The sequence below is a fragment of the Monodon monoceros genome, unplaced genomic scaffold, assembly GCF_005190385.1.
Source record: "Monodon monoceros isolate NGI ecotype Baffin Bay Population unplaced genomic scaffold, NGI_Narwhal_1 Super_Scaffold_12, whole genome shotgun sequence".
Taxonomy (NCBI): domain Eukaryota; kingdom Metazoa; phylum Chordata; class Mammalia; order Artiodactyla; family Monodontidae; genus Monodon; species Monodon monoceros.
In genome coordinates this window covers 159,088,860-159,101,527 of record NW_021703768.1, presented here as the reverse complement: position 1 = coordinate 159,101,527, position 12,668 = coordinate 159,088,860, and the positions used below count along the sequence as shown (strand labels likewise).

The window sequence follows — 12,668 nt, the reverse complement described above, 5'->3', positions numbered from 1 at the left end:
ACAGGGCCCCAAGCAGGCAGGGCCTCACCAGTGAGGAGTACAATTTTTTTTTTTAATTGTGGTAAATAACATATACGATCAAATTTACCACTTGAACCATGTTTAAGTGCACAGCTCAGTGGCATTAAGCACACTCACACTGTTGGACAACCATCCCCACCATCATCTCCAGAACTTGCTCATCTTCCCAAACTGAAACTCTGTCCCCATGAAACACTAACTCCCCACTCCCTGCTCCCTCCAGCCTTATGAATTTTAAGTGGGACAGGAAGCCATCAGAGAGTTTTAAGCAGGGGACATGATCTGATTTCACTTTAAGAGATCACTTTATCATTATGTCACTACAATTCACAACTCTTCCGGCCCATGTCGATTAAGCACCTACTGTGTGCTGGGCTCTGGGGATAGAACAATGAACAGGACAGAACCCCTGTCCACCGCTTATCATGGGGAGACTGATTGAAACAAAGAAACACAAAACACCATGATGGCATCTAGCAGCTCCTCCTGTACCTGTGTGTCTGTTTTTTCAGCTCGATTGAAATATATTTGACATATAAGATTGTGTAGGTTTCTGGTGCATATCTTGATGATATGTTTGATATATATTGTAAGATAATTATCCCAATAAGCTTGACACATCCATTACTTCACATAGTTACTTTGTGTGTGTGTGGTAAGAACATTTAAGATCTACTCTCTTAGCATCTTTCAAGTATACTGTACAGTCTTGTTAACTAATCACCACGCTGTACATTACATCCTCAGGACTTATGCATCTTATAGCTGGGAGTCTATATCCTTTGACCAACATCTCTCCCTTTCCCTCACCCCCCAGTCCCTGACAACCACCATTCTGCTCTTGGTTTCTATGAATTTGGTTATTTTACATAACTGAGATCACTCAGTATTTGTCTTTCTCTGCCTGACTTATTTCACTTAGCATAATGCCCTCAAGTTTCATCCATGTTGTCCCAAATGGGCAGGATTTGCTTCCTTGTTATGGCTGAATTATATTCCATTATGCATATATACATCACATCTTTATCCATGCATCTGTGAGTGGATACTTAGGTTGTTTCCACGTCTTGGCTATTGTGAATAGTGCTGTAATGAACACGGGAGGGCAGATATCTCTTCAAGATACTGGTTTCATTTCCTCTGGATACATACCCAGAAGTGAGATTGCCAGATCATATGGTAGTTCTATTTTTAATTTTTTTTTTGAGGAAACTCCCTACTGCACCAATTTACATTCCCACCAGCAGTGCACAAGGGTTCCCCTTTCTCCACACCCTCACAACACTTCTTATCTCGTCTTTTTGATGAAGCCATTCTAACAGGTGTGGGTGACATCTCGTTGTGGTTTTGATTTGCATTCTCCTGATGACTAGTGATGTCAAGCACCTTTTCATGTACCTGTTGGCCATTTGTATGTCTTCTTTGGAAAAACGTCTACTCAGGTCCTTTTCCTGTTTGTGTGTGTGTCTGTTTTTGTGTGTCCATCTCTGCAGATATGTTGTTCTCTCCTGTGTGTCCTGCCCTGTCTGTGTCTCTGGGTCTATGTGTTTTTCCCTGTCTCTTGGTCACTATGTATGTCCGTGTATTTCACGCAGGTGGTTATCTGTCTTTCTTTATCTGTGCCGGTCTATGCCAGCCTGTGTGTTTCCCTCTCAGCCCGTATGTCCACTAAGACAGAATGCTTAGTCATCCTCACAGCTGAATAGGGACAAAACCCTTCAGAGACTGGGCTGGGAAAAAGAGGCCATAGCCAGGCATGCGGATAAGGGTAATACATCACACCTGAATGTTTAGAACTCAACAAGAATTTAAGCACTGAATAGCCAAACCTGTGAGATGCAGTCAAACAGTTCTCAGAGGGAAGTGTGAGCCTTCAGATGCACTTATTAGGAGATGAGAAAAGTCCAAAACAAATAGCACATCAGCTTCAGCTGAAGAAAGAAAGAATGGAAGGGGCTCTCGGAGACCGGGTTCAGCTTCACAGATAGAGAAACCGCGGCCAAGAAAAGTTAAGCCACTTGCCCAAGTTCACAAAACAGAGCAGTCACAGAAGAGCTGGGATTCAGAACCAGGTTTAGTCCCTCCCAGACCATTGTTCAAAGACTGTGGAGACTTTTAGCATCACTTGCTTTTGAATTCTTTTTTTAAAAATTATTTTACTAAAAAAAAATAAGAATATGTTATGAATATAAGACAAGTGTTTTTTTGTTCTCTTCACTGAGCTTCCTGGTTGCTCAAATTTATTATAAATAGTACCTCTTACTCAAAGAGCTGTCCCCATCTCCCAGGACAGACTGGCGCCTTACAAATTTGACCCTTGATTCCTAGATTGGGGAAAGTGGGGACTCAGCCTCAGAGACTCTTGGGTACCCACTCCCCAAAAGCAGGACTCAGGGAAAAGAAAAACTAGGTAGAAACAGGGTCGAGAAGGCGGTGGGCAGTCCACCTTCTGTCCTCCCTCTGCCAGGAAGCAATTTTGCAATCCTGACCCCTCCCTTTCCCCTGCCTGGCTCAGGTCCAGCCACTAACGGGAACAGGATGTGGGTGGAGACTTCCCAATGGCTGGTGCCCCTGTCCCCAGCCCAGGCAGGTGTAAGGCCACCTTGCCAGACCAAGGGAACCTGGATGGAAAAGAGAGAGGCCGCCATGTCCTCTTGGAGCCTAGAGCGAAAACAGAGGTAGGTCCCCACCCCGCCCACCCTGGGCAGGCCCCGGACACCAGGCAGTGCAGAGATCCATGGACATTCCGTCTGACCCACTGAAGTCACAGGGCCAGATGTAGGCCTGCAGGCTGGAACAGACTGACCCTCAGGCTACGTCTATGGACAGACTCATTCCCATACACACACTCCCTGCAGAAGGCCCAGGTGGTCCATGGGCTGTAGTAACCAAGGATGTTCAGGTGGTCTCTAGGGCTGCTGGGCTAGGGCATTACTGCTGGAGGGACCGGGAGGAACAGAAGCCCCAGCTCTCGAAGGGTTCCAGTACCAACTGTAAATCTCGCCATCCCAAAACCAAATGCCTCCCTCCAGACCTGTACGAGGCAGGATGCACTTTTCATGCTCAGAGTCCCGTCTGTAACTGGAGTCCAGAACTTTGCAGCAAGATGGGGCTGGGCACAGATAACCTAGACAGGGCTAGACAGAAAGAGGAGCAGCCCAGATGGGGGAAACTGAGAATTCTGCTTGGGAGGGTCAGAGAAAGCTTTGTGGAAAGGGGGCCATTGGAGCTGGGGTTTTGCAGGACGAGTAAGAGTTCATAGGCTCTGCCTTCAAAACATGGAGCCAGGGAGACAAGAAATGACCCAGAAAACAAGTGAGAGCAGAAGAAATTAGCAAGTTGGACTGCAAATAATTAATAGTCCATTGGGGCTGGGCTGACAATGGGGAAGGGTAGTATGTAGCGGTCAGACTAAGAAACTCAGGTTTCATAGAATTCTTCCTGGAACAGGAGCTACTTCTGGCAGCTGTGTGTGTGTGGGGGGGGTGTTGAGGGTGGAAGCCAGGAGAGGAGGAGGAGGGGACTACTACACTAGTCCAGGCCAGCAATGAGGCCGGGTGAAAGTAGAGGTGGGAAGAAGCGGGCAGATTCTGGGTATATTTTCACTTTGCTGGGTATATAATATCATTATTTTGACTTATTAAGCACTTTCTGTCATTGCCTGCAGCCCAGTAGGCTGGGACTCCCATCTTTCTAGAATCCTCTTCCTGCTGCTGTTATTTGTGGTCTCAGCCCAGGGGGTCACCCCAAATCCAGACGCCTGCCTGGTGTCCCACTCGGGTAACGGCAGCTCCATCTCCTGCCAACCACCTGCCAGACTCCCCCACTACTTCCCAGCTGACACCGTCTACCTGGCCGTGGAGTTCTTCAACCTGACTCAGCTGCCTGCCAACACCCTCCAGGGCATCCCTAACCTCCAGGAACTGCACCTTTCCAGCAACCAGCTGGAGGACCTCTCCGCCAAGTTCCTGCTGCCTGTACCTCAGCTAAAGGTGCTTGATCTGACCCGCAACGCCCTGACCCGGCTGCCTCCTGGCCTCTTCCAGGTCTCAGCTGCCCTCCACACCCTGGTGCTGAAGGAAAACCAGCTGAAAGTTCTGGAGGCCTCGTGGCTGCACAGCCTGAAAGCCCTGCGGCATCTGGACCTATCCGGGAACCAGCTCCAGACGCTGCCCCCTGGGCTGCTGGCCAATTTCACCGACCTGCTCATCCTTGACCTTGGCAATAACCAGCTGCAGACTTTGCGCCCTGACCTTCTGAGCGGCCCCTTGAGGTTGGAACGGCTGCACCTCGAGGGCAATAGGTTGCAGGAGCTCGGAAAGGGCCTCCTGGCGCACCAGCCAAAACTGCGCTACCTCTTCCTGAACGACAACAGGCTGGCCACGGTGGCAGCCGGCGCCTTCCGAGGTCTGCAGAAGCTGGACATGCTGGACCTCTCCAACAACTTGCTGACCACCGTGCCCGAGGGGCTCTGGATGTCCTTGGGGAAGGCTGCCGGGAACATGAAGGACGGCTTTGACCTCTCAGGTAATCCCTGGATCTGCGACCGGAAACTGGACGACCTCTTTGAGTGGCTGGTGGCCAACGAAGGCAAGATGTTCTTCCGCAATGACACACGCTGTGCTGGCCCTAAAGCCTTGAAGGGCCAGATGCTCCTAGTGGTGGCCAGGTCCCCTTGAAGCCTGGGGCTGGGGGTGGGGTGGGGAGGCAAGGCTTGGCAGGATGCCGCACCCCACTTAGCAAATAATCCCACCTTCTAAGGGTGAGGCTGGGCTTCCCATGGTTGCTGGGACCTGTTTCGCCCATGTTGCCCCAAACACACCTCGGGCTCTTCCTGCTTCCTTGCCTCTGCTCAAGCTGTATCCTCTTCCAGAAATCTCTTTCCCCTATTTCCCGGGTCTCTTGGTCTCTGGCTCCTCCAACCTGTCCTGGACACACTGAGGTTGGCTCAATCTGGCTCTGTCTCCCCCAGTTTCAGGGGTTCTCTGAGTGCAGGGCCTGGGGCTGGGTTCCCTCTTACTCGGCATCACTCGGTTTGAGGTCAGACTGGAAGGGGTTAATAAATAACTGTTGAACAGAATTGGATGTATTTGCTGTGTTCCTTGCATTCTCCCAAGGCGAATTCCTAGGTCTCCAGAATGAAGTAGAAGGAAAGGAGAGGCATGCCATGAAAACCCAAATCGATAGCAGTTGGGATCTGATGGCTGTGTCTGCTCCTCCCCCTTTCCCCATCCTTGGATTTAACTGGTAATAAAACCCTGACCATTGCCCAAGGTGTCGTTTTACCAGTGGATTCCTTCCAGAGCTTGTGTCCTGGGGAAGGTTTAAATTAAACCAGATTGCTTCAGGGCTCCAAACAATTTTTCATGCTGGCCTGTGATAACCAGGGGAGCAGCTGCCCAGGACGAGCATGGGCAGGCTGGATGGGGCTGAACAGCTGGGCAGAGGCCCTGGGGGCCGTGTTTTCACAGCTCCAGAAACTCGGGGCCACCTTCCAACACAATGTTGGGCATGGTGGGGGTCGAGGTCAGACTGGGGGGACCCAGGGATGTTTGGGGCATGCTCGGTTTTTGCAGCTCCCTGGAAGGAGGGTCATGCCCACGTTGGTGGTCATTCCAGGTGTGGTGATGAAAGCCAGGGTTCTGCAGCCTGGCAGAGCTGTGTTTGAATCACATTCCTCAATCGCTAGGCGACCCAGGGCAAGTGGTTTAAGTATTCTGATCCTCACTTTGCTCATCTGTAAAATGGGGATCCAAGTGAATGGGCCGGCCTGTCTTCCGGCTTAGTTAAGCGGCAGGTTTTAAAAAGTAAAAAGAAAGACCGTGAGGACTTGCCCAAGGTCACTGGGCGAAGCGGTGGGGGGCTGTGATCGCTCTCCACCGTCTCTGCGGCAACAGCAGTGAGGGTGACAGGTGGTCAAACTTAGCCAAGGAAAGTAACTCAATCCTTGGCATAGAGCGTCCCCAAGTTGCTATAGCAACCGCGGGGAGCTCTGGGAGCCCCTGGGTAGGGCGATGGGCCCCGGAGCCCCGCCCAGGGCACGCCCCCTCAGGCCTCTCCCTATTGGTCGGTCCCCGAAGGTCCCGCCCCCCAAGTCACTATAAGGGGGGCGGGGAAGGCTGGGGTCGGAGACTGGAGCCTAAGTCTGGGGTCTGCCGCAGCACCTTTGGGCTGAAGCTGAACGCGCCCGGGTGAGTGCGTCGCAGGCGGCGTTCAGGAGTGCCCAGCAGGCCCGGGGGCGCGGTCGGTGGGTGGGTGCGTGGGTGGGAGGGCGGGAGGGCGAGAGCCGAGCGGCTTGGGGAGAGGAGTGGTGTGACAGGCCGGAGCAGGTGGCTGAGACCCTTGGCCCAGTTGGCAAAAGCTCAGGACCCAGTTGGGAGAGGACTGGGGTTCTGAGGGCGCTGGGTGCGGACGGGGGAAGAACTGCAGACGGGGAGTCTGAGGTCGAAGTCCCGCTCTGAGTCTACTTAGCTGAGTGACCTTGGGCCCACCATGGACCTCCTGTCTGTCTCAGTTTCCCTGTGTATCAAACTGGACTGTGGGTTTACTGGGATTCTGCGGCGACCACCTGCATCCCCGCAGGGGGCTGCTTGCACGGTTCCATCCCGGGCCAGGGCAACAGGGATCTTCCCTAACTGCAACGGAGGCAACAGCCCACACAGGTGAAGGTATTTGCCCAAAGTCACACAGCAGGTAATGGTCAGACTCGAACTCAGGTGTCTCTCTGCCCAGAGCCCATGCTTTGAATCACTGCAGGGCCTCCACTTTGTCAGAGGTTCTCTACTATGCACCTGCTGTGTGCAGAGCCCTGTGCATGCATTGTCCCTGAAAAGGGCGCTCTGAGGTAGGCATTATCGTTACCTCATTTTGCATATGAGGAAACTGAGGCCCCAAGAGGGAAGGAGACTTGATCGGGTCACCAAGCCCAGCCAGACAGAACCCAGGGCTTGGGTGGGAGCCGGGAGGGCTGGCGTGCAAGGGCCCATCACTCTGTCCTGCCCCCAGGATGACCCTGTTTGCAGTCGGTATGTCAGAAGACGAGGCGGCTCAGGCCCCCAGACCCAGCTTGTGGGAGCAGGACCAGCAGGTAAGGGGCTGCACCTCCCATGGAGCTCGGCACGGGAGGAGGGGGTGGGCAGTCCCTCCTGGGACAGTTTCAGACTGGGTCCCCCTGCCCTTGCTTCGAGCACCTTACTCTGAGGGCATTTTGGAGCATGGTTGGGGGAGGCACATTCCACCCATTTCCCAGAGGGGCAAAGTGAGGCCCAGGGAAGGGTGTGTCTCTGGGGTGTGTCTCTCCAGACACTCTCAGCCAGCTTACCTGGCCTCTGCCCAACTCTCTCCCACTCCCATCTCTGGGTCTCTACGTGTATCTCTCTGTTTCTGTGTCCACCATCATGGCACTCTTAACAACAACAATAATAATAGCAATCACAGCCTATACTCTGCATCATTCACTGTTCCAAGCGCTTCACATATTGTACTCCTTGAATCCCCATCACAGCCCTAGAAACCCAGTTTACAGATAGGGAGACTGAGGCACAGAGCAGTTCACGCACTTGCCTAAGCTCACACAGCTTGGAAGTGGAGAACCAGAACTGAACGCAGGTGGTCTTGCTCCAGAGGCTGTGCCCTTAATGACCAGACACTAATGGGTCTTCCCTCAAGGAGACTGAGTCTTTCAGAACCGGTCCCGCTCTGTGTATGCTGTTGAGAACAGGAGCTCTAGGCGCACCTCGGTGCGGGTGTCCATGGCCTGCGCGCAGCTGCGCTCAATATACTTCCCCCCACCCCTCTCACCTGCCCCTCGTCCCAGCCCAGAGAGGGTGAGTGGGCTCTCTAGCATGTGGCTGAGCTCCCCCGCTCCACCTGGGACCCCTCTGACGCCACCCCTTCCTGCAGAACGTGGTACAGCGTGTGGCGGCCCTGCCCCTGGTCAGGGCCACGTGCACCGCAGTCTCCGATGCTTACAGCGCCGCCAAGGACAGGCACCCGCTGCTGGGCTCCGCCTGCCGCCTGGCTGAGCACTGCATGTGTGGCCTGACCACGCGTGCCCTGGACCACGCCCAGCTGCTGCTCAGCCACCTGCAGCCCCAGCGTGAGTCCCCCTGGCCAGAGTCCTGGGTCCTGTGGTTTGCCCCACTGCCCCACCCTCTCATGCTCTATCTGCATGACAGCTGCTGCAGTGGACCCCCTGAGACGGGTGTCCCTCTGCAGTCTCACCTATGCTGTGTGCCTCTACTCTGTCCACCTGCCTGTCCCCCATCCACCTGTGTCATCCTCTCTCTTGGTCCTTCTGCCTGTGCCATCTCACCCTCCATTCTCTGCCTGTCCCGTCCCCCATTCTACCTGCATCCCTCGTGCCCTCTGTCTCTGCTTATTGTCCCTCTGTAGTTTGATCACCTGCCCATCTGCCCTTAGCTGTTTCCTTGGGCCCCCCCTTCCTTTTGTCCCCATCTTGTCTGTCTCACTGTCCTCCTCCCTTTGGCTAGCCTGATGTGCCTTGGGTCCCTTTCCTTGTCCAATCTCCCTCCCCTGTCTGCCCCTTCCTCCACCCGTCCTGAGCCTGTGACCAGCTCAGGGGGTCCAACCTAGCACAGTGGGGTTGGGGGACAGAGAGACCCTCGGCCTCGCATCTGACCGAGGAAGGGGATCACCTGAGGGTCCCAGCCCAGGGCCTCGCCTGCCTCCTTCTCAGCCGGCTTGTGTGACCTTGAGCCTGCTCGCTGGGGCATCTGAGCTGGACATGGGTGAGGAGTCACCTTGGTGCTGGCAGCAGCGGTGGCAGGGCGGAGGCGGGAAGGGCAGAGAGACAGGGTCCAGCCTGGTGGTTCACCCACACACTCAGGGTCCCGGCCCCTTGCAGGGGGCCAGCCAGGTGCCCCCTCTGTCTTTCCCTCCATGTGTGTGTGTGTGTGTGTGTGTGTGTCTCCTTTTTTCTCTGCCTCTCCCTCCAGCATCCCCTCCCTCTATGTCCCTGTGTCCCTCTCTCCCTTGACATCTCCCCAATTCTCGCTCGCTGCCTCTCTGTCTCCAGTGGCCACAGTGAACGATCTCGCCTGCAGGGGCCTGGACAAGCTGGGGGAGAAGCTGCCCTTTCTCCAGCAACCTTCAGAGACGGTACCCAGCACCACCAGATGGTGGGGAAGCTGTAGGGGGTGGAGGTGGCAGCGAGAAACGCAGCCTGAACACCTGGGCCAGCTGGACTCCAGGACCCAGTCAGGCTTTGGTCAACTGGAACAAAACAGCCACCAGATGAAAATAATTGACACCTGTGTTTACTGAGCACATAATATGTGCCAGCTGGTGCTGGGGATCCCTTCAGCCCCGTGAGGAAGATTTGATTTTCCTCCATTTTATAAGAGGGGAAATTGTGGCCCAGAGCCAAACAGGGGCCAGGGGTCCTTGCCTCGCAGCCTCAGGGAGCTGGGGGCAGGGGAAGGGAGCCGGAGACCTACAGCAACTGGAGCTGGGCCCCTTCCGCCAGGTGGTGACCTCGGCCAAGGACGTGGTGGCTAGTGGCGTGACAGGCATGGTAGGCCTGGCTCGGCAAGGCCGCCGCTGGAGTGTGGAGCTGAAACGATCCATGAGCCACGCCGTGGACGTAGTGCTGGGCAAGTCAGAGGAGCTGGTGGACCACTTTCTGCCCATGACTGAGGAGGAGCTTGGTAAGGCCAGAGCCCTCCCCGCTCGCCCCTGAATCCTCCTACCCATCCCTGGAGGTTACAGATCAGAGAGGTCCCGGCCTCACCCAAGGCCACATAGCAGATCAGTAGGGAACATGGAGCTCCAGCCCAGGCCTGACCTCCCCCAACCCACATCCTACTAGAAATCTGACTGCCCAGAGCCCCGAGAGTATATGGGGCTTATAGACTTGAGGGCCATGGCCTCCAGCTGGTGGCCCTCCATACTGTAGTATTTGGCCTGTGCAATGCCTTTAAAATGGTTTAATTCATCACATGCATTTAAAAATCAGGTTTTGCCCTACAAATCCTGATTTCTAACTTGCCTTGGAAAATCAAATATTTGGGTTGAATGGCGTCCTCCCCTTTACGTGGTTCCCTTGAACCCCACCATTCTCCAGTGTTCTGCATCTAGTCCGTTGACCCTGGAGACAATCTGACTTCCAAACCCTGCTTTATGGCACTGGAGGAACATGGGACGTGCCCCCTCCTTCACAGAAAGGCTGTGAGCCATTTTTGAAGCACCTTCTGTGGGCCAAACACTTATAAGTGACTCTTTCATTATTATAAGCTCCATTCACAGGTGAGGAAAATCAAGGTAAAGAGACCCGGGATTCGCACCGAGGCAGTCAGTAAAGTGGTTACGAGTGCCTGGGTTCGAATCCCAGGTCGGCCTCTTGCACCCTGTGGGACTTCACCTCTCTTTACCTTGGGTTTCCTCATCTGTAAATAGAGCTAATAATAGTGCCTACATCGTAGGGCTTGAGGACGGTCGCATGAATTGATATTGTAGAGGGGAAATATACAAGCTGTGGGAGCCCATGGGCGTGTCCACCCAGAAGCGGAGGGCGTGGCCACGCTGACTCCCCTCCCCATGCCGTCCTCCAGCGGCGCTGGCAGCGGAGGTTGAGGGCCCGGAAGTGGGCTCCGTGGAAGAGCAGCGGAGACATCAGGGCTACTTTGTACGCCTGGGTTCCCTGTCGGCGCGGCTCCGCCACCTGGCATACGAGCACTCTCTGGGGAAACTGAGGCGGAGGAAACACCACGCCCAGGACACGCTGGCCCAGTTGCAGGAGACTCTGGAGCTGGTGAGAGCCCTCTGCCTGCCCCTCTTTCCCACCCCGTGATGTCGGCCAGCATGCGTGGATTGAGTGCCCGCGGACTACCTGGTCCCCTGCTAGTCTGAAAGGGGGAGGCGGAACCGTGTATGTGCAGGGCTGGGGCAGAGGAGGGACCCGGGGCTGGAGGCATTCAGTGGGGGTCAAGGCTCAGCCTAGGGAGGCAGGAAGAGGTTTTGTGGAGGAGGGGAAGTTATAGGCGGTTAAGATGGATAGGAAGAGAGTGAAGGTACCTCTTCCCGGGCTCTCCCATCACCAATCACAATCTTCCCAGCCTTTAGGTTCTAGCTGATAACCCAGCTTCTTTCCCCGCTGTGCATCGCTCCCTGCTCCAGAGGAACATAACAGCTCCTGTTTTCTGAGTTTGATGAGTTCAGACGCCCCTAACCTGCTCCTGCTGCATCCCTCTCCCCATCTCAACTGATGACAGCCCTGTCCTTCCAGGGCCTCAGGCCAAAACCTGGGAGTCACCCTCAACTTCCCTCTTCTCCTCCTGTCCCACATCCGACATATCAGCCAGTACTGTTGGCTCTACCTTCAAAGTCTACCCAGAACCCGCCTACATCTCCTCCTTCCTCTTGCTCCACCTGGGTCCAGTCATGATTACTCAACCATGGTCCTGGTTTCTCATCCTGGTCCCCACAGTCTGTCCTTCCTGAGGCAGCCACCAGAGGGCACCTATGAGCACCGGAGTGGGCTACTTTCACTGAGCAGCGTGTCCTCAAGGTTCATCCATGTTGTAGCGTGTTTCAGAATTTCCTTCCTTTTTAAGGCTGAATAACAGTCATCCCTCAGTATCTGCGAGGGATTGGTTCCAGGACCCCGCACGGATACCAAAATCCGAGGATGCTCAAGTCACTTTTGTAAAATGGCAGTTCTGCATCCACAGATTCAACCAACTGCGAATCTTGGTTGAATCCGCAGATGCAGAGCCCGCGGATACGGAGGTCAGACTGTGTTCTACTGTGTGGACCACAGTTTATTTCTATTAATCTTCTAATACCTGCCCTCTCCTGGGCACTGAAGGCCCAGTGGCCCCCTCAGGACACGCACAGTCCAGTAGGGGGACTAAGGTCATGATGGGAGAGCATGCTGAGTTCTTTGGGACCCGGAGGAGGGATCCACCCAGCCAGGAGCCGGGGAAGGGAGGCTTCTTGGAGTGGGTGACGTCTGCAGTGAGACTTGAACTGAAGTGAACCAGGCAGCGGGATGGGATGGAGAGGAGAGTGTTCCTAGCAGAGGCACAAGCATGGGCAAAACCTGGCAGTGAGTCTGAGTTTCAGGGGAACCACAGGTCTCAGGTCTGGCCACGGGCAGGGGAGAAAATGGGCAGATCAGCCAGGCTGGATCAGTAGGCACGGAAGGTTTACATACAGTGGATGTTCTGTAAGTGCCTATTGAGGCCAGATCCACGCTAGGGTCCTGGTTCCCCCAACACTCCAAATCCTCCAGTTCTGACTACTATGGTCCCTGTCCCCACAGATTGACCACATGCAGTGCGGGGTGACGCCCATCACCCCAGCCCACCCTGGGAAGGTGCATGAGCTGTGGGAGGGCTGGAGCCAGCACTCCCCAGAGAACGGCCGCCGCAGTCAGGTAAGATGGTGTGGAGGAGGGGGGTTGGGGGGGCGTGGGAGGGGTTCTGGATCTGCCAGGGGGTGCCAGGGGCGGGGCTCCAGCCAGCTCCAACCAAGTACTGAGGTCAGCTGGTTGGAGAGTCCATGGGGAAACTGAGGCAGGGCGGGGGTCCTGTTGGGGGTCCATCCGGGACACCCAGGCCCCTCCCCTCCCTTCTCTCCCTTCTCTCCCTTCTCTCCCTTCTCTCCCTTCTCTCCCTTCTCTCCCT

General features: G+C 54.9%; 2 protein-coding genes across 4 annotated transcripts in view; both read left to right on the top strand.

Moving 5' to 3' along the window:
• Positions 1 to 2,607: 2,607 nt before the first annotated feature.
• Positions 2,608 to 5,101, top strand: LRG1 (leucine rich alpha-2-glycoprotein 1). The gene is made up of 2 exons (XM_029219176.1): positions 2,608 to 2,699; positions 3,689 to 5,101. Exons 1-2 carry the CDS (start codon positions 2,647 to 2,649, stop codon positions 4,698 to 4,700), a joined length of 1,065 nt encoding a protein of 354 aa, XP_029075009.1. The 5' UTR covers positions 2,608 to 2,646; the 3' UTR covers positions 4,701 to 5,101.
• The window catches only part of PLIN5 (perilipin 5), a 9,361-nt gene continuing 1,187 nt past the window's right edge, over positions 4,495 to 12,668 (top strand). The window contains exons 1-7 of one of the 3 annotated variants that reach the window (XM_029219174.1): positions 4,495 to 4,548; positions 7,027 to 7,108; positions 7,924 to 8,119; positions 9,059 to 9,141; positions 9,509 to 9,689; positions 10,593 to 10,792; positions 12,305 to 12,418. In XM_029219174.1, coding sequence (XP_029075007.1) covers positions 7,028 to 7,108; positions 7,924 to 8,119; positions 9,059 to 9,141; positions 9,509 to 9,689; positions 10,593 to 10,792; positions 12,305 to 12,418 — 855 coding nt within the window. In that variant the 5' untranslated portion in view covers positions 4,495 to 4,548; position 7,027. Of the gene's footprint in view, positions 4,549 to 6,141; positions 6,213 to 6,612; positions 6,684 to 7,026; positions 7,109 to 7,923; positions 8,120 to 9,058; positions 9,142 to 9,508; positions 9,690 to 10,592; positions 10,793 to 12,304; positions 12,419 to 12,668 lie in introns of those variants that run through there. The other 2 variants (XM_029219173.1, XM_029219175.1) reach the window with 2 other exon arrangements.